Source organism: Chelonoidis abingdonii, chromosome 3 (assembly GCF_003597395.2).
Source record: "Chelonoidis abingdonii isolate Lonesome George chromosome 3, CheloAbing_2.0, whole genome shotgun sequence".
Lineage (NCBI taxonomy): Eukaryota > Metazoa > Chordata > Testudines > Testudinidae > Chelonoidis > Chelonoidis abingdonii.
The window spans coordinates 153,124,975-153,146,665 of record NC_133771.1 but is presented as its reverse complement, the minus strand read 5'-3'; the positions used below and the strand labels follow the sequence as shown (position 1 = coordinate 153,146,665).

At 41.9% G+C, this 21,691-nt stretch overlaps 1 protein-coding gene across 1 annotated transcript in view; it reads right to left on the bottom strand.

Annotated features, from left to right (window-relative positions):
• The window catches only part of TTC27 (tetratricopeptide repeat domain 27), a 231,511-nt gene that overhangs the window by 50,061 nt on the left and 159,759 nt on the right, over positions 1-21,691 (bottom strand). Inside the window, exons 13-14 of the mRNA XM_075064235.1 lie at positions 15,364-15,591; positions 952-1,050 (exon numbers count right to left, since the gene is read on the bottom strand). Coding sequence (XP_074920336.1) covers positions 952-1,050; positions 15,364-15,591 — 327 coding nt within the window. The remainder of the gene's footprint in view (positions 1-951; positions 1,051-15,363; positions 15,592-21,691) is intronic.

Sequence of the window (21,691 nt, the reverse complement as noted above, 5' to 3'; positions counted from 1 at the left end):
AATCAACTGGTCTATTCTTGTGCATACAGACAGGACTGAGCTGTACCAAACAAGTTGGAATGATTTCCATAAAAAGTTGGTTTTAATTTACAGTTTAACAATTCCTATTCATGGATAGAAAAAAATGCATAACTGAGTTATATTTCAGATTACACTGAGATAATTTGTTATTTTTTTTTTTTAAGTAAAAATGAATGAATACCATCAAGATACTTCTCTTGAAGCAGGGAGGATGAGTTAGAGGTTTCTACTCCTCAGGCCAGACCTGCTGATAGAACAGTACAGGCCAACATACCCTTGTGCAAACTCAAAGCATTCTTCCCTACATAACTTACACACAAAAAACACAGAGAGTATAATCCTGCTGGCATCCTGTGAGCATGGCAATGGTGGACATACACCTGCATGATGCACACCTCCCAAACAATTCCTAGTTTGTGGGAGATTGGAGTTCAATCTCAAATTTAGTCCCAAAGGCCAATCATCTGCCATTTCTTTAATGAGTGTTTCTAACTGAGATTAGTTTGCCACTTCCACAGAAAGATTAATTAAGCAGCACAGCTGACTGAAGAGTGCAGGAGACTCCCTTAAAGTCTAGAGTGGACTAAGCATTTTAACAAATTATCTGTTTAATAATATGCTCCTTCATGTCAAATTTTTTTAATAAAAAAGAACTTGTGCATTATCTGCTTTATTTTAATGTTGTATGACACCATAAAGGACTTTACCATGTGTGGGTGTGTGAATGTATATGTATAAAATAGAAAAGTCAAGTATCAAGCAAATATTTTTGTGATGCTTAATGAGAAAATACATCCGTTATGAATAGGGTAAAAATTGAACAATTAGAACTAAGGCATGAACCACATTTTTGGGGGGAGGGGCGGTTTACTGGTTGCTTTCACAAACTATTAAATGACCAAAGATAAATCTTCAATAAATTGTACATACTTCAGGTTCCAACATCACACAGCGCTGAAATGCTTTGGCAGCACCGTCATAGCCTTCCAAAGCTAAATAGGCACAGCCCAAAGAAAACCACACACCCAACTGAAAAGAAAACAAAGAGAAAGGGAATTCAGTATGTATGTTCTGCCCAAAAGAAATTAGTTAAGATTCCTCCATGCTCAAATCCATACATTTCTTGGTGTTATAGGGGATTGGGCTGTAGGTAAGGCCCTTCACGTCCAATTTTTATTTTGTTTAGAATTTTTTTGTTTTAGTGTTTATTGCATTTGAAAAATTGGTGAAAATTAACTTCACAGTTTTCTGGATAATTATTGGGGTTAATATTGGGGGAGAGGGAAAAAACAGAGAAAACTAAGTAGTAAAAGCAAAAGAAGTTTACTGATGTGATTAATTTTTTTCTTTTAAAACAATTTACAGTTGTTATGCTTGAGATAAAAGGTGTCAGTGTAAATTCCAAAAGTCCTGGGTAGAATAGGTTTTCAGTTTTTTTTTCCAAAATGTCTGTTCAAAAGTTCATTCTCTGAGGTGGTACCAGAATTTAGAACAATATTCTTTCCACATCAGCTGAGCTAGGCAGGATACTGAGGATGAGGAAAGCAGCATAGCTCAGATCTGGAAAGCTGGTGTGGTGAATTTTTCAGAATTCAAATGGAGTGGTGCCGCCATTGGCTGGAGAAGGCATCACCATGTAAGCATGGAGCTTGCTTTTCAGGTTAGCCCTTTCTTCATTAAATACATTATCAGAGACCACACTATTACAATGGTGGTCAAACACCACAATAATTTTCCAGAACGCTAATTTGTTCTTAAAAGCCTCAGGGGACACAAGTGACATAGTTCTGCATGAAAATTGTGGAAAGCCTGAGTATTGCTCCTTGACTGAGCAATGGATATGAAATAATTTTTTTCTAGAATCTCCCCAGATGTGCTTTTGTGCAAAGTTCTGCAGTGACACTGTTGACCAGAGTGCCATATGCTTCTGTCTTAGAGAACGTTGTGTCTGCTGAAGAACAAGATTCCAATTTCTTTTATACTTCATACAATGACTGAAGGGTTTTCATCAAAATTTGAGTTTTGTGCAAAGGATTTCCCTAGTTTCTTGAGTAGCTGCTTGAATTTTCAGCTTTTGCACTGCTGAACTCTTCATAATCTTACAGCTGAATGAGAACACTCTGCCTTCTGAATACTCTGTACAACTAACTACCAACTACACCATCTTTTCAGTACCACGGCAATTGGAAGGCTGCATTCAAATTTGTTCTCTTTGCAGACAACACAGAAGATATTTTTCATTTTACTGGAATACCAAAAAATAGCACTAGCTTCAATTATTAACTTCCTTAAATTAGCCATTTCTGGAATACCCACTGCATGAGAGAGCAATGTACAGTAGATGACGTTGGCAAGACAAACAAAGCAATTCAGGTTTTTCATTCAGCTTTACTTCCTGTGTTACCTTCACGTAGTAAGAGGCAGAGCAGACCAAATATGACTTGGTCAGGTTGATTGAATTTGGCAGGGATTTTCACAGCCGGACAGAACTTTCACACAGAATCTCCCAAAAGACCATCTCCAAGGCCTAACTATTGCCCTGAGAAGCACAGGGCACAGAGAAATTCACTCATTACATCATGTCAATCTTGATTTTTTTTCCATGCCTGTGTGAATATTGCTTCCAACCTACATTTACTTCTGTTTTTGTTTTCATCTCTTAGCCTTAAATGTAGTTTACTTTCCAAATGTTCTTTAATCTGGTGAGCCCAGGTGTCAACTTCTATGGCACAACATGGGCAGTGCAAACATTCAAACTCACTCCTGTTTTGTTTCTTTTTTAAAACGGAAGGATTTTTTTTATATTCTGAAAAAGTTGAGATATAGTTTTTTGATTTTGATCAATGAAAAGTGGAAGCAGTTCACACTGTGAACTGATGCTTAAATGAGGCCTTCTCTGCACACAATTTAAGTACACAGGGCAGAGAAATTCAACTGTGTCTCAGAAAAGGCCTACTCCAGCAACTAAAATGGATTGCTATCACAGAGAGAACAGATGGTAGGTGAGGGGTGACTAATATTCTTGGAGGACCCGTGGGCAAGGGGCAGAGGGTACCTGACAGATGAGGGGTGTCTGGTACTCTCTAGGTACAGTGGGTGGGGGGTGTCTGGCAGAGGAGGGGGTGCCCAACATTCATAGGAGCCTGTGGATGGAGGAAGGTTACACACTATTTCCGGGAGCTGCAGGAGGGCCACTATCCTCCCTTTCCACATGACATGCTCTCAGAAGAGCTGGGATCAGGTGGGGACTCTGTCCAGATGATATTTAGATATTCATTTACAACTTTGTATTATTATAAGTAATATCTTCCAAACAAAATATGGAGCAGTTTTTGTCCAAAGTTTGTTTTTTTTTAACGATTACGGATATACAAAAGTATAGAATATGTGAGAATTGCTTCATTCTTCACACAAGGTTTGCACTTACAGTGAACAGCACCAATGCACACTCATTTAGAAAAGCAAGTGAATAACACTCAAAAAGGTTTGCATCTTTTGTTGTATTTTGTGAGAAAATTATGTTCATTTTTGGGTCCTGGCTATAAATATAATTGTTAATGGTAGAAAATGTGTTTTGCAGTACAAAATTACATTTTCTACATTAAAATTTTGGATAATTAAAAATGAATTATAGCTGCAAAAGCTATGATGTTACAATATTAAATTTTCCCACTAATTACAATTTAAAAAAAAACATTTTTAGAGAGAGAAAACTGCCCAAATAATGTGTTTAGTTTTCTTGTTTTGAATGCAGCAAACTTTTGTTGATAAGCTTCAACTAGCATTACCTACAAACACACCTCTAATCCTTTTTTGTGCAATAATTAGATGTTAAGGCACTGCTTAAGCGAGTAAAGACACTCCTGAACCCTGAGAGTATGTATGCGGGTATGTACCCTACAGGAGCCTCTACTCACCCAAGCTGGGTCTCTCCCTTGTCTATACTGCTATTTTTACCAGTGTAGCGTCCTGCTGCTGAGTCTTTCCCCACCGCAGAGAAAGGTTCCAGCAGTGGGAAAACTCTTTCAGCAACCTGCTGTCTGAGCCTTTCCCTGACACAGGGAAAGACTTCAGCAGCAGGGAAACTCTCCCCCAATGCCGCCCCACTGCCAGATCCTTTCACTGACAGGTAGCTACACACCACAGTGTGGGTGCAGTATGATTTTCACTGCGGCATGCAACTACCCATACCCTATATGCCATCACAAGGGGTGTGCAGTATAGATTTAGTCTTTAAAAGCCAAAGAAGTGAATGCTCTTGCTAATGTCTGAGTTGGTCAAACAGTAACTTTTCCAAAAGCAGCAACTTAAGATAAACTTTATTCTGTTTCAGAACAAGTAATCTGGTTTAGATACTGATTCCTAAATACATTGATAAAACATTTTCAGAGGTCTTTGCCGGTTAAACACATTCATTAAAAAAAAAAAAAATCAAACTGGATTTCAACATTTCATAATCAGCTGGGGAATTGTTCCAGATTCTAATATCTAGAGTAAAAAGCCTCCATCATTCAAAGTGCCAAGATAAGAATAATGAAAGAAAAGGTCACTATTTTTCTAGGAAGGAAAAAAATTGTGTCAGATTAAGTTATCCTTAATTCATACTGTGTAGCAGTATCTTATTCCACACACTGTCCTTTTGATTTCAACATCACTACTTGTGGAGGAAGGTTTTTATGTAGGTAAAGATATCACAAACGACCTTGTTGTAACAAAATTAACAACAGGTCCATTTTCTGCTGGTCTTGTAGCAAGCAGTTCTGACATTAACCTAGGCTCTCACTATGAAAGTATAAAAGTTATTTGTACATACAAAGCGTTACCATTTGCAATTCAGGGCACAGACAAGGTCAGTGACCAAAAGCTGGTAGCTCAAATGAGCATTGCACCAGGAAGCTCACGATGATGTACATTTCTAGCCACACTAGTCTCCTACTTTCAGTTCGTTGGCCCCACATCAGTCCAACCAGACCAGTAAATTCCCTGTTGTTTATTAATATTAAAACTAATTGATTTTATTCTTTCAACATTTTCAGTTTTCACTGGGCTGCAGATATCTGTATTGAAAAGACACAGAGGCCTTCTACATGTCATGGAAGGTATGTGGGTTTGACAGCTGAGAGTTGAGGCTTTTGGCATTCAGGACTGTATGGGAGTTGTTTTTGACACCCACAAAGCAGTCGAGGCTTTTGGTATTGGGGAGGGGGTGCATTTCCTTTCTCCCACTCTCTACATTTTTGGCAGGAAAGAAGGTGACTCTAAATGTGGGACATAGTAACATTTGAATTCTTCACTCCTCATCCCAGGAAACCTTATTACCAAGAACTATCCAACTCTGCCCAACATATGCAGGAACACCTAACAATAAGTAGTACATTAGCTTGATCTTTCTGCTAAAGCGATCATCCATGAAATACTTAGCTATGCTGACACTGAAAGTATTGTTAGGTTTCTGAGTGAACATCCCTGGGAGACGAAAAGGGAAATTCAAACCTTTCAGGCTCTCTGCAGACTTAGGCAGACATTATTATATCGGTTTATATTTAGTTCACATTTTAAGGCAATCATTGGAGCCAGTCTACAAACTTGATTTTTAAAACAATGAATGCTTAGATTCTGGAAAACAATTATCGGTGCTTTTAAAATACATTTATAAAAATCATTGCAGAAGAAAGGTTTGGCACTACTTCTATCAAGGTTGCCCAATACTTCCTATTGTAAGACCCATTTTTCAGTTGCTTAGAACTTTACAACATTAACTGTTTTGGCTGAAATTTTTGAGGCTGGGTGTCTCCCCCAGCGGAATCTTTTTAGAAAAATTTCAGTTAACACTGTTAAGCCATTTCTGAAACAGAGGTTAGCGGAAACTATGCTGTTTTCCCATGTTCAATCCAGAGGGGATAAGAGCTGGACCTTGGGTTGGGGAGGGAGTAGACTGGTATAAGGAGCCTAGGGGGAGAAGACTGGGACTGGAGGCTGGAAGTGGAAGGATAGAGGAACAGCCTCCAGTCCCAGTCTTCTCCCCCTAGGCTCCTTATACCAGTCTACTCCCTCCCCAACCCAAGGTCCAGCTCTTATCCCCTCTGGATTGAACACGGGAAAGCAGCATAGCTTCCCCTAACATGGGACTCAGTGGGCAAGAAGACTGGGACAGGAGCTGAGTGGGAGCAAGGAGGTGGAGAGAGAAATGAGAGAGATCTGACGAGGAACTAGATACCGAGAGGAGAACTGGAACTGGCTGGGCATGGAGATTGGGAGTACTCTGATTAGATGAGGAGATCCGAGAGGGAGGCTGGGGCCAGAAGCCAATGGAGACAGGGAATGTGAGCACAGAGGTGGTCACAGGCCAAGAAAGAAACAGACAGATCCAACAAGGAGCCAGGAGGGTGGAGCTAGGCTTGCTGAGCAGTGACACTATGGCTTGGATGAAAAGCCTGAGGAGTGAAGACTGGGACTGGATAAGTGAGGAAAGTGAGACGGGGTGACCAGTCAGGGGTGGGAGAAAGACAGCAACAGGTTGTAAGGGAGGTAGAGGGAAGAGACAGAATGATCAAGCTTGGGGAAAACAGGCAGAAGAATCAGTGCCTACTAGAGCAGTCCTCTCAAGAACCTGGACTGGAACACAAGATTCAAGAGTCTCAATATTCCTTTGCTGTACACGAATATCTGTCAAACCCACTGGCAATATGTTCCATTCCAATTTCATGCTATTTCACAGGGTTATGTAAGGAAGGAGACTATTGTCTGCTTCATTTGTTGCAGAATTTGGAAGTTGTATAGTGAATGAGGCAGCGGATTCATGTAAAGAAAGGACAGTCTCATGATTAAGACAGTTGAATGCTGCCCTAGAAAACTGGATTCTCTCCATGTCACAGAGTTCCTATATGATGCTAGTAAGTCACTGACACCAAACTTTCTATAGGCAGTCACCAACTGTGCATTCCTCATTTTCTGGGTACCCAACTTGACACCCTGTGGGGTCTGTTTTAAAGAACTAGTGAGCACTCACAACTGGAGCTGAAGTCAATGGGAAATGTGCTTTGAATGATTTAAATACTACATACTTTGAAAAACTAGATCCTAGGAGTCTCAATTTGGGCACCCAAACTTAGCTGGAAATTTTGACCTTAATTTCTGTGCCTCAGTTCCCTCTTTGTAAAATGGGGGTAATACCCCCTTATTTCACCAGGGTATTGTGGAAAAAATAATAATAGTTTATGAAACAGTCAGATACTATATAGTGATGAGTGTCATAGAAAACACCATGAGGAAATTAATTCTGTCTCGATAGCAGTGGTTGAATAGTGTACAGTAAATAAGGCACTGAGCCACACACTGAACAAGAAGAAAACAAAATACTGAATAGCTGCCCAGTAAAGAAGAGACCTTCATGTTTTTAACATAGTTTGTGTGTGATTATATATAAACTGAGAAGAGCTATTTGAAAGGACAGAAACTTAGAGCACCTAATAAATATGTTGTTCAGCCTGTATGCTGGGTAAATTAAGGAGACATGGATGGGCTGCAGTGTTTTCCGGGTGATGATGATGCACTCCATTTCATTATATCTGAGCAAAACAGCCAATGAGCATACTCAGTATCTGGGTCGATTTAAGAATCTCCAGGAGGTTGCAACTGTTCCTTTCAGATACAGCCCTTGTGACTATTATCCATACTTCTGTGTCACTTCTAGATTAGACTATTAAAAAGTACTCTGTCTGGGGCTATATCTTAAAATAATCTGGAAACTGAAGCTGACGCAGAATTTATTTCCCTGGTAAATTAAGTATCTCACTGACAGCATAAGAGATCAGTGCTCTATGATTTGCACTCGCTGCTTGTGGGTTTCTAGGTGGAATTTAAAAGGGAGATTTTCAAAAGACAAACTTTCAATGCAAATTAGATGCCTGATTTCCATATACATCTTTGAAAATCTCCCATTAAGGAGTTGGCTTTGACCTGTAAGTTCTAAAAAGCTTAGGACCTACCTACCTTAGGTGCTCCTCAGAATCAAGTCCATAGGCTTTAGTAATGGCCATTTTGACTACTACAGGAAGCGGCCTTTGAAGTTTTTATGCCTCTTTTGCGACCTCCATCAAAACCAATTAATGAATCAATTTCCTTCGATTCTCTGCTGTACTGAGGTAACATTTATCTGTCCTTTGAACATCTAGAGAGAGTACATGTACCTTCTCTGGGTGTTTCTAAGGTGGGTAATGACATTTTTTATTAAGATGAAAAGTGAACAAGTTGCTAGTTCAGAGACGCATTTGGCAGTATTCTGTGCAGAAAGAATAAGAATTCCACTTTATTGGGCAGGGCATCAAATCAGACTACTCTGCTGGATGATGTAATAATTGCTCTGAAGAAAGCAACTGAAAAGTAGCATAAGGCAAACTTTGTCAGAGGTTCAAAAAATAATTTTGTCAAGGCTTGTGAAACTAGATTAAAGTTCCTTTTTGGCACTAGTTTGTTGGTTTGAGGTCCAAGTCTCTCCACTGATTAGAAAAACAGAGATAAGAGTGAACTGTGAAGACTCAGTTGAGGGCAGATACAATCATATGATGAAAATTTAGGCTCAGATCTGTGTTATACCCAGGAAATCCAAGGCAAGTTTAGAATACAAGTTCAACCCTGTTTGATAACATAAGTTACCTTTGCCCACTGCCACTCGCTACCAGGCTGGCTGATTTTCAAAGGGAGATTCCTGAGAGTAAGACTTTTACTGCTTTGTTTGAAGCTTTGAAATCCAGTTGCAGTCGATGGCAAGCTGACTTCCAGAGAGATATTGATATGTGTGACCTATCTGCAGGCTATCTCAAATCCATGCAGGCTAGCATGAAAAGTTATATCAGCCACATGCTTAATCTGCCACTTCCAGAAAAGTGCCTGCAGTGTTGTTATAGCCATGGTGGTCCCAAGACAGTAGAGGAACAAGGTGAGTGAGGTAATGTATTTTATTGGACCAACTTCCATTAGTGCAAGAGAGCACTTTGAGCTCCATGGAGCTCTTCTTCAGCTCTGGGAAAGGTACTCAAGTGTCACAGCTAAATAAAGGTGTTAATAGGTGGAAGAAGTCTTGAGGCTTCTCAAGTTATCTCAACTATCACCTTTCCTCGCCTTCTAATTCATATGCTGTAATTCTATTGGTGAAGTGAAGCGGTAGCATGAATGGGATTGTATACGAATCAAGAGTTCTCACTGGCAGATTACTTGGCTGCCAGATGTCACCGGAATGGCCACAACCCATTGTAGCAAGACTCTGGCTGTGGAAACGTAAGCCATTTCTAACCTCAGTCTCAAAAACCTGGTTAGAAAGAATAGTCAATTTCTTTATCTAAGAAATCTTTGGGAACACTGGACTCTGTCCACAGAAATTAGGAAGTTTTTGATCAATGCTAGAAAGGAAGAATAGATTCTTAGCAACAGAGAATGTATCATTTATGTAGTTGAATCATTCATAATTTTGGGGAGGAATCTACATTTCTTCCAAAATATACTGGAACAGAGAATTAACTTTTGGAAGGATACATTTTAGGCAGATCTTTAGAAGACAATGGAGTATGAAAATCTTCAGTATCCAAGGGGCGGTGGGGGTTAACAACCCATGAACCCCTTTCACTAAAATGTCCAACTTGTCTCATACAATTTGCCTCTAAATCTTAGGTAGAGCATCCTGCGGAACAGGAAATTTCTCTCTCCTATATGGAAAAAAGCTGCTCATTTTTATTTTTCTTGGATTGGCTTTCATTTAAAAGCTTTTTTTGGATGGAACACAAAAAATGAAGAGCACCTCTCAGCAGAATGCTTGTTAATTTTACTCTTTAAGGAATAAAACCTGCTGCCCTTTATTAACCAAAACACCTTGTGCCGTAAGTGAGAATTTTGCCTGAATAATACCAGCTGAATTTGACCTGAAATGGTTTTTTTCCCTTTGCATTTCCTGTGGGAGACAGGGACCAGGAAGACAAGAATGGATCCTTCTTCCTTTTTTAGCTTCTAATGTGTATATAGTTTCAGTGACCTTGAGTCCTTGTATAAATCGGAATCAGGCTCTGACTCACTGCAATCAAACATGTCATTTAAGCACTGAATCACTTCAGGATTAAAATTCTTAATGCTTCAGGGAAATATTTTCCTACAGGAAGAAGGGTGATTTGTTTGTGCAGAACTACAATTAGCAGTGGTGGTTTTGATACGATTCTGTGGAAAGACAGGAGATTTGGAGGGGGAGGAATTTTATGCCATCTTCTCATGAACCTGGGAAACAGTTATGAGAAGCACAATATACAGCCATAGAAGAGGGGAAAGCATATTTAAAATATCTACATCCTTTAAAGGACAGACATTACTGGAGTAGGCATCACACATAATAGAGGCCAAAAAACTGACGCTAGAGAAAATGTACCTCTGTATACAGCGGGGTAAATGTGGGTGGGATCTGACAAGCCACTCGCCTTTGGAAAGAAAAGCGAAGTCCTGAGTTGCATTAATTGCAGACAGAAATTCTGGTATGCAGAGAAATAGGAAAATAGTTCTATGAATGTCAATTGCACCCAAAAATAGAAGAGTAAGACACACTAATTACCACAATATTTAGAAAGGTGAAGTTGGAGAAGAACTGTCAAACTACTCAAAACTGATATGAAAGATAGTGTTGCAGTCAAGGCATGCAAGAGATCTGGGCTCAATTTCTGGCTCTGCACAGACTTTTTTGGTGACCATAGGCAGGTGATTTAATACCTGTGCCTCACTTTTCTCTCTATACAATGTGGATAATATCACTTTCTTTCTGCCAACCTGTTCTGTCTTGTCTATTCAGATTGTAAATTATATATTCATTCGGTGCCTAGCACAACAGTGACTTCATCTTGACTGAGGCCTTTAGGTACTACTCTAATGGAAATTACCACCACAAGCACAGTAGTGATCCTGAATAAGGGTACAATTCTGTCATGGAAGCCACGGATTCCATGACTTTCCAGGACCTCCATGACTTCTTCTGCATCGGCAGGGCTGAAGCAGCTGTCAATCCCACAGACGCTGGAGCAGCAGCTCAGGGCTGAAGAAATGTGGGGGTGGGGGGGGGGGAAGAGAATTGGCCCCAGGGCTGCCGGAGCAACATTCCATAGGGCCGCCAGAGCAGTGGCCTGGGGCCATCCATGGGGCAACCACAGCGGCTGCTGGAGGCTAGCCCCTGCACCGCTCCCACTATTAGCCCCCTACCTCCCAGGTATTTTTTAGTAAAAGTTAGGGACAGGTCACAGGCTTCCGTAAATCTTTGTTTATTGCCCACAACCTGTTCCTGATTTTTAGTAAAAATACCTGTGACAGACACTTAACCTTAATCATGAGTACCTCTAATGGCAGACAGAGATGAAGATACTGTAGTTCACTTCGCAGAGATTGCTGTAGGAAGATTAAATTGTTTCTATATGTCTTAGAAGTTGGATATAACAGTGCAGAAGACCAGTTTTATTCAAATTTCCTCCCCATCAGAGAAAATGGTTACAAACTGAAGAAAGACTTTAGAAGGCAGACTGTAAAATGGAACAGTAAGGCTGCCAGCTGCTTCACAGATGAAGGTAGCTTAAGGTCACAGATGCTGAATTACTGGTCTTAGTTCTTATAGATGGCTCCAGAACTCTCTCTAGCACAGCTGTCTCTGTGACAGTGGGAAGATCTTAATCAACAATCTTCCATATAATCTGCATTAGAACAAGCTTTTGGTATTGCCAAAATAAGCAGGTGACATGTGTTCTGTGCATTACCTTATAATGCTTGAGAGTTATGCTCAAGCATTTATAGATATTCAACACCAAAAATGTAGAAATACTGATACATCAAGAATCCTTTCAGTATACTGTGAGACAAACAAATGTGAAGATTTAGTTGAAAAATAACTTCAGTGGAAATTATTCACTTTACTTTAGCCTTGTTAAAAAAAACAATTTCTGTTGAAATACAAGTTTTTATCTCATCAAACAATTGTCACCACATGTAACAAAGTTTAAGGAAGAGCAACTGCCACTGGCAGTGCATTGTTTTCATTTTCCCTGCTAAGTCAAGAGAGAAAACAAACATGCTATGGAGCAGGAATACAAATCTCAGAGCAAGGAAACAGATGTTTTCTATTTTTGTGGAGGGGGGGGACAAATGGGGTGAGAGGGGTGTTAAAAAAAAAACCTAGCCATATTTAAAGAAGCGTATCATATTAAATTTCTGAAAACCTCAATTAATTTTCCTATTGTAGTACAGGAGCTCTTTACTAATAATTTACTATTTTTCTTTGGATGCCAGGTAACATTGTTCACTAACCTACTTTCAGGCAAATTACTACAGAATAGCTGGAGCGAACTGCCCAGAATACTTTAGCACAACAAACCTTTCCAAGTGAGCTGCAGGTTCAGTTTTAACAATGAACTTCTAGCGTCTCTGAAGGTCTCAGGCTGGAAAGTAAACTATTTAACATTACTATCTCCATTCTATCTACAGAAGTATGCTTTTACTCAGACTTTTAAATTTGCTTGCAGGTCTTTATACTTTTATTTCTTGGCACAATGACACTAAAACAGTGGTTCCCAAATTTTAACAACCCGTGAACTCCTTTCACTAAAATGTCAAGTCTCGTGAACCCCCTCCTAAAAATGAATATTTCCAGGGATTTTCTCCTTTACCTGAGGATAAAGTAAAAAAGCAATGATCTTGGAAGTATAAAATTTGTTTTTATGACGTGCTTATTACACACTATTATTTATCATTACAGTATTATATTACATTACGAAAACGGCAACACTCTTCCAAGATCTCACTTTTGTAGCTTGTATCCCTTTGATTACGCTTGTTATAAGACAAGGCTCCTATGTTTCATCAAGGAATATCAGATGTGAAACAACATGAAGATATTTAAGAAGCCAACTCAACGAGTTCTTCCTACATAACATTCAGGTCTTCAGCAGTCCAGGCAAACGACGCACGTTACACAAAGCTTAAACTTGTTCTTCATAATAATTTAAAAAACAATACCAGCAGCCTATTTAATTTTAAAAACAGCAAAAAAAAATCCACCTCCCTTTCAATTTCTTATAACGCGTCTTGAAGTTTAAATCTTCTCAGTGTGATAGATATGCTTGCTTTGATCTGCATAGCTCTTGGAAGTCCCCGGAGCTCTGAGTTGCTGGCCCTGTGGTGCCTGGGATCACAGTAGGGACAGCTCTGTCTGCCATTAGAGAATTTTTTCCCCCAAGAACCCCTTGTAACATTTTGTGAACCCCAGTTTGGGAACCATTGCACTAATACATTCCTTTCTTTTTATTTTCACTTAACTTTTTCAGAAAATAAGGTGAACACTCAATCAGAAACCTAGTTTGGCCTAAACAGTTAAGTGCTTTGTTTACTACAGATTGCTAATTAGCTTGTGGATAAAATAATCAGGGTCTATTAATCTTTTTCTTCAAGGTTCTCAATCAACTCTTTGGAGTGTTGCACCTTTCTCTGTGCTTTTCTTTACTGTGCTAGCAACATTTTCAAAGTCATTTTTTTTATTTCCTACATGCTCGATGTGCCTCAAATTTCTAATTTTCAAAAACTTTCTAATGCAGCTCTACTGTGTTTCTCTCCTGCCTCAGTTAACAGCCTCATCATCACCTCAATTTATGAAAGTTCTTGCTAACTCACAGAGATGGCTCAAGTCAGTCACACATACAGACACTGGCTCTGGAGTGTTTTCCTCTTCCTCGCTTTCACCCCTGACTGGTGAAATCCACCCCCCACCCCCTTTTTTTTTTTTTAAACTCAGATGTGGTATTATCTCCACGGCACTTCTTGCGTGGCATTACCCTTAGTTGAATTCTGTCTATCCATATGACCAAATTTCTCCCAAATGTACCCTTTTCCCAACCTCTCTCTCTTTCTCATGTTCTTTGGCGTCTTCTTTTAAAGCTTTTGGTTACACGATGACAGAGGTACCAGAAATCATAATCTGGAGAATTTAAAGGATAAGGCTACCCTCTTTTCTCCAATTGCAGGATCCCCTTATTCTCAAAGCAAATCAAGGCCTTTTTCACGGTGCTCACTCTTCCCTTATTCCTTGTGGTTGCCTTTATGAGAAGATCCCAAACTTACTTCAATCTCCTTGAACCAAGAGATGGATCTTTTTTGCTTGGGAAGCTCCATTTTGCTTTCCCAGACCTTTTCAGCTTATTTGTTTGGTTTGCAGATCTCTTCATAAAGGACCAGAATGGGGTTAGCTACTGCACAGAGGGAGGGATAGGCCATAAGACTCCACTCTTGGTTTGTGCTGTTCATGCAGGCCTATTCATAGCCAAAAATCCTCAAACTCATCCAAGTGGAAAAACTTTGTTGGTCTAGAATCACTACCCAGCCAAAAGATGTGCAGAAGAAATGAGTCCAAGGAAGGTCTTATGGGGTGTGAGCCGTGGGTGGGTTCCCCATGTTTGTCAAGGAGCTCTAGGAGTCATCTACAAAGCACTGTATCTGCTGGGAAGTGGCAGCTCTAATCCATTCCCAATACAAGGCATTAGCTGTAAGACACAATTCAGCCCTAAACTGAAACATCAACATAAATGTTTCTGAATCTAAATGGATTTAGCAGCACCCATAAGCCTGTCACTACCCAAAACAGTAGTACATTGCAGCAGAAGCTGCTTCCTCAGTAGGTAAACACTTCTGGGTCCCTAGTCAATACTGAGACTTAATTATTACACAAATTCATTAATACACAACAACTCATTAGTGTATCAGCTGCATTTTTAGCGCAATTAGTCAGGATCTTCCAGAGAGGTTTGTATCACCAACTCTGCTGTGTAATCCCATCAATCCATAATGGTATAAAGACAACTCCAGTTCCTAGATTTTCCCTTGATTTAGTTCCTACCACTCTCTTTCACAGGATTCTCTACTGAAAATATCTATATGGTCTATTTTCTTTAACTAGGATGCAAGACAGTCAATTAAATTTATAAATATATTAGTGTTTAAAAATCTTTTGCCAGAGGAAAAGGAGGGAGTGTCTTGGCATTTTGGGGACAGTTGGGATGCAACAAGCCAAGTCTCAATTTCGGCAGAAGGCCTGCATAGGAAAGCTTGTACATGTCCATTTCCTTATTATGCTGCTTCTAGACAGAGCTCTTAGTCTCTCATCTTAAAGACCATCAATATTTACCACATAAATAAATTAATAAAGTTAAGACTGATACTCTGACCATTTGTGAACACAGTTAACCTGTTTTTAAATTTTGAAAAAGATTAAAAATTAAAAACACAACAATTAAAAAGTAAACATCCTAACTTTAAAAACCACATTTGTTTTTCTTTCCCAACCTGCATGGGGTTAATCGTCACCGAACGTTCAAAGCACTCCACGCATTCTCTGAACTCTTTGTTGCGAAGATAGAGGAGGCCTTTGGAGCGCTGGGCCCGGGCACTGCGATGCTTAGATAACTCCCAAGCCTTGTCATAGTATTGGTGATCTTTAAGAACATCGCCAAGCAAGCAATACAATCCTGGTGTTTCCTTTTTTTCTAGCTCTCGCCTCAAGACTTCTTCCGCCTATTATAAAAACAAAAAGGAAATGAGACTGTAGGGAGGCAGTGTGGTTCCCTGGTACCCCAGAGAGGGACAAGTTCCACCAAACATCACGGTGGGCGGAGCCAGAGCACTCCAAGCCTGCCCCCCAGAGGGTCAGAGGCTGGACAGGAAGTATAAGAGCTCAATTCCAGAGCTCACTTAGGAGGCAGCTGCTGGAGAGGCCAGACACCTCCGGCCCAGGTCCCGCCGGAGAGACTCCAGCAACCGGCAGCAGACCTGGAGACTGGCCTGACTGGCCGCCACTTGACACAGACCTGCATGTCAGAGAGTAACTGAGCCTACCTCTCACCAGCTACCCCGAAGAGTTGCTGACCCTACCCTGAGGATCCAATGGTGACTGACCCCCCTGAGGACACCACCTTGAACCCAGGTACCTCTAGAGGGGGAGCTGGGAAGTAGCCTGGGGGCAGCCAACCCGAATCTGGCTGCAGCACAGCTGGAACTCATGTCAGCGAGCTGCGGCCAAGATCCCCACAGACACAGCAGTGGGCCTTCGGCTAGGGCACTGGGCTAAGACGCAGTGGAGTGGGAGGGCCTGTGTCCCCCACCCAACGCATGGGTGGCAGTCTCCCCCTCTCCCAGGCCGCTTGGAGTCTGGGTGTGCTATTTACCTGTATTTGCTCAGCCCCTGCCTCAGAGCCTGAGCCTTGGACTCTTTACTCCCCTGCCCTGACCCAGGGCCTGGGCTAGTTCCATGGTCAATCTAACCATATACTACCATTGTCACTCAGAGTTTTACACCATAGCAGTTTCTTACATAATCTAAGAAAAGTCAAGAAATCTGAAAAACAAAACAGTATCTTGAACAAAGTCTGTGTCAGAGATAAATCTGTGAAAAAAATGCTCCATAAGTTCTTTTACATCTTGTAAAGCCCAAAGACTAACATTTAAGTGCTGCTGTTAAAATTCTGTTCATGTCTACATGAACCTTAAGGCATAATTTACTTATGTTAAATCCTAAAGCCATATTCATTTTCATTGCAACTCTAGTGTGGTAAAATGAAGTCATTTCAGAGATGAAATTTTTTCAAACTGTTTTTCAAAGGAGTCAAAGAACTCTTACATTTTCAAGCAGAGGACTATTTGGAGATAAAGCACAGGACGACTATGTGAAAAGGAGAATTCTTCCCCTGTAAAATTTTAAAATATGGTACAACCTGGGAGCACCTCAGTGTCAAAATGGGATTAACCTTTACTTCTTTGTACTGGGAAAAGAGTCACTATGTCAAAGCTGCAAATAGCTGTTTCCCATTTCATGCCTCAACTGTATCTTTTGCCCAATGAGCAAATACCAACCCTGGAAATCCAATCTGTATCTCCTGCATGGTAGCGCACTGCTGCTACTATTAGGCTACTGACAGACCCTGCCTGCTTTTATTATTCTTTGTTTGAATCACCTCATTAAGTATACTCAATGTTTATTCCGTTTTCTGATCTCTAATTTGTCCCCTCTGGAGGAAATGCTTCCAACATGTTTTATGTTTTGGTTCACTCCCTCTTCACTGCGGCTGCTACTGTTCTACAAAATGTACAAATAAAAGCTATATTTTCGTCTAAATGTAGGAAATAAAAATATACTCAGAAATAAGTAAGCATTTAAAAAGCAAGCTTCAGAGGTTTTGCAGACTTTTGGAAGAGAGGATAGACGCTGGAGTTCCCACAAGACCTTTTAAAATTGAGCTGCCTACAATACCCTTTATAAAGCTCTGCCTTACTCTCCTCAGTGCCAGGTTCCACTTTCTCTCTAACTTCAAAGTTTCAAAAAGATACTTTCCCCTCCGTAGTCTCACCAATAAATAAATATCCCTCCTCCCAAATGTAACCTCCACACATAACATACACAGATATTAGCAGTATCATACAGAATTCAACTCAGTGTATACTCTCTATTTGAAAGGATCAGTTTGAACCACATGAGATTACAGCTAAATCCAACAAATCCTGCCACAGAGCCAAGTTTGAGCAGTTTATTATTAATCACATCCCCCTGCAGTATGCCACTCCATCTACCTAAGGCAACTGCACTGTTGATCTTCATGTAGGAATGATTCTTCCCTCTCCTGTTCTAATGAAAGCTATTTTCCTTCCTCATATTTGCATAATCCCTAGGGAATTCAGTCAGAAAAAAAGGCTGATGTGTGTGCAGTCTTCTACTGCCCCTTCCTGAATCTTGGGCATTCAGGTTAATTTTGGACTATTGATAAAGTTCAAAGAGCCCATTCAGAAAGAAAGAGCCCTTTCAAGGGTTTCACTTTGTTGTGAATTTTTTCATCTCTAATATATTAACAAGACATTCTTGCTGTCATCTATGGTAAGTGAAGATTTAGCAGAAACATAACAGTCGGCAAATATTGGAAGGGCATAAACATCAAGAAGGGAGAGGAATTGTTTAGGTTTGTATAGGAACATAATTGGAAAACATGGTACCAAATTAAGAAGCAGAAAATTGTAGGCTGAGTCTCAGGAAAAATTGCTAACCAGTAAGAGTTCTTAAGCAGTGGAACAGTTTTCTAAAGGAAGCTGTGAAGTCTCTATTTCTTGAGACATTTATTATTAGACTGGGAAAAGGATGAGAAAAACATACCTTCATAAAGAACCCTGAACTGGCAGAGGGAAGGACTAGATAAACAATGTTTCCTCCCACCTCTAATTTCTATTACTAGGGTGACCAGATGTCCTGATTTTATAGGGACAATCCTGATTTTGTTTTTTTTTTCCCTTATATAGGCACCTATTACTCCCCACCCCCATCCCAATTTTTCATACTTGCCCTCTGGTCACCGTATCTATGACTATGATTAAATGAATAAATATTGACAGCTGATCTCAAAGATTTATTGTTCTAGAACAGAGAGAACCACACAGTTAAAATAGTTGCAGTCATAGCAGGCAGCATCTGAAAGTACAGGCTTTTTTTTTTTTTTTTTTTTTTTTTGCTTTTAACACAAGACTGCAATCTGCTGTGAACACATTCATATAGCCCCAGCCTCCTTCTCATCTTTAAGGCCACTACACTAACAGCACGGAATATCGAATTAGCTAAAATCGGTTATAAAACTGATATTATAAACTCGCCATGCGGCCCACACTAGGCACAGTTTGGCGTGTCGTCCATGGTCCGAGCTAACGTCGTTTCTGAAGCACCTTGGAATTCTGGGTTGAATCATTATTGTCGCGGGTGGTTCTGGGTAAATGTCGTCAGTCATTCCTTCCTCCGGAAACATCAGCTGACAATCCTTTCGCACCGTTTTTCCCCTGGATTGCCCTGGCAGACGCCATAGCACGCAACACATGAGCCCGTTCAGCTTTTTTTTCTTCCGGACCGTATGTGTACTGAGCCCGCGGACAGAGAGGTGATACTCCACGCTACACAGCACATTCACTTCTTTTGCATGATGAGCAGAGTGGTTACGGGTCGCTCGTAGTCTACTGCTGGAGAAAACTGCAATGAGATGACGGTTATCTCTCCTCCTCTGTACTGTCAGCTGCTATCATGAGTGCCCCTGCTGAAATCGGCCGGGGGCGCAACGCAAAAGCAAAATTGGTTGACTCACTTGGGACTGAGTCTCAACCTCCCTTATGTTTCTAAAAAATAGAGTCAGTCTGCCTAGAATAAGGGCAAAGTGTCAGTTAGGGACCACTGATAGAGCACAGCTGTTCCGTGTCAGTATTCACAGGGGGTGCCCCTGCAACAACTCCACCCGTCTTCCTCCTCCCCCAACCTTCCGGGATACCGTGGCAGTGTCCTGCCCATTTGTGTCATGAAGTAAATAAAGAATGCGAATAGAAACACAGAGTGTTTAGTGACATAAATGAGGGGAGGCATCCTCCGCGGCACGATGATATCCAGGCAGGACATTAAGCGGTGTGGGAGAGGGAGCCCAGCATGCTGCTGCTAATGACAGTCCAGCAGTACAGAATCTTTTCTTTAAACAGAAGGGAGGGGCTGAAGCCCCCAGTTGCTATGATGAAGCTGTTATTAGCCGTCTGTCCTATCTCTACTGGAGTAACCACATGTTGGCCTCGAGGTCAACATGTTAGATATCTTCTGAGGACGGTTACTAGCTATTGCACCGTCTACTCACCGCGGGAGGGGGAGAGGGAGAGGAGTCATACTGCTCTTCACTGCTTCAGACGTGTCTACCAGCACGCTCTAGTACACATAGGGTGACATTGAAAGAAGTCAAGAAATGATTCTCTTCCTCCTTCTTTTCACGTGGTGGGGGAGAAAGAACAAATGAGGAGCTATTCCCTGAACCACGCGCAGACATGTGGAACCTACAGACATAGGAGCTCAGCCAGAATGCAAATACTTTTTCAGAGACTGCTGTGGACGTGGGATACGCTGAAGTCCTCAGTACCCCCTCCATCCATTGAGCACCATTGAGTCTCTGGCTTCCCGTTACGCTTGTCACGCGCGCTGTGTATCCTGGAGATTTTTTTTCAAATGCTTGGCATTTTCATGTTCTGTATGGAGCTCTGATACAACAGATTTGTCTCCCCATACAGCGATCAGATCTAGTACTCCCGTACAGTCCATGCTGAGCTCTTTTGATTTGAGACTGCATCGCCACCGCGTGCTGATCAGAGCTCACCTGGGCAACAGGAAATTAATGCAAAGCTCGCGGAGGAGCTTTCCTGTTTACCTGCCCGCTGCATCCGAGTTCAGATTGCTGTCCAGAGCGGTCAGTGGTGCACTGTGGGATATCGCCCGGAGGCCAATAACGTCGATTTCCGTCCACACTAACCGTAATCCGATATGTTAATATCGATTTTAGCGCTACTCCTCTCGTCGGGGTGGAGTACAGAAATTGATTTAAAGAGCCCTTTATATCTATATAAAGGGCGTTGTAGTGTGGACGGGTACAGCGTTAAATCAATTTAACGCTCTTTAAATCGATTTAAACGCGTAGTGTAGACCAGGCCTGAGTCACTCCCAAACCCAGTGTTGAAAGGCAGCTAATACTTCCAGGCTGCAGATGGCCACTGACATAACCCAGCCATCTCCTGTCCCCTGGCTACAGTGCAGGCAAGAAGGGGTTAAGCCGTAAAGATGCATTGTGCACCAGGGCCAGGGAACCTGACTGTAGGGGCTTCAGTGAACCTGGCCAGAGAGGTGGCTCAACAGCAGAGGGTGCCTAGGGAACAGAGCAGGGAAAAGTGGGTGAAGAGGTTGCTAAGCCGCTGCCCGGGGAGCTGCTGTGGAGCCTTCAGGGTCAGGACACAAACAGGCTGGAAATTGCTTCCCCCCCGCCACTCCACAGCTTACCTGAGGGGTGGAGACGCCAGCACTGTGCGGGGCTTTGGCATATGCAGGGCTTGTCTCCTCCTGGCCAATGCACCGGGCCAGAGGGTCTTGAGCCTTCCTCGGGCACCGGCCCAGCCAGAGGCAGTAGGGGAAGGCAGGAGCCTGCTGGCCAGGCTGTTGATGAGCTGAGTGCTCTGACCAGAGGGGCTGGTTCTCCACACAGTGCTGGGAGTGGGATGTGCCCTGTCCAAGAGGATATGGAGGAGGAGCGGTGGGGCTGGGGGTGGGGGTGAAAGGGCAAAGCAGAGAGAGGACAACGAGAGGGGGGAGCACGTAATGGGCCGATGGGTGGGCAGCAGAGGCAACGCAGAACTGGGTACTGTCTGGAACCTGCCTACACTCACTAACCACTATGGAACACAGCCAGGGCTGGCTGGAAACGGGATTGGGGCAAGGCTCTGCTGGCCGAGAGCCAGTACGCAGAGAGGGCTGTGCTGATGGACCAGCAGGGGGAATGGCCGGCCCCGTGTGCTGCAGCTTTGCCCTGCCACCATCCTTGCACAACCACCCCCGTCGTCGGCCACTGGATCCTCCTACTCTCCGTTGGTGGGCAGGCAGCTGGCAAGCAGGGATCCGGCCAGCAGCAGAACCCATCAGTACTGTTTTGAGGGAGGAGAGAAACAGGACAGAGGGGGAGGAGGGGGGACACAAAATACAGGACAATTTGCCCATTTTTAAGAAAAAGTTGGGACACATGTAGGAGGGCTTAAATATGGGGCTGTTCCTTTAAAAATGGAACTATATTTGACAGTC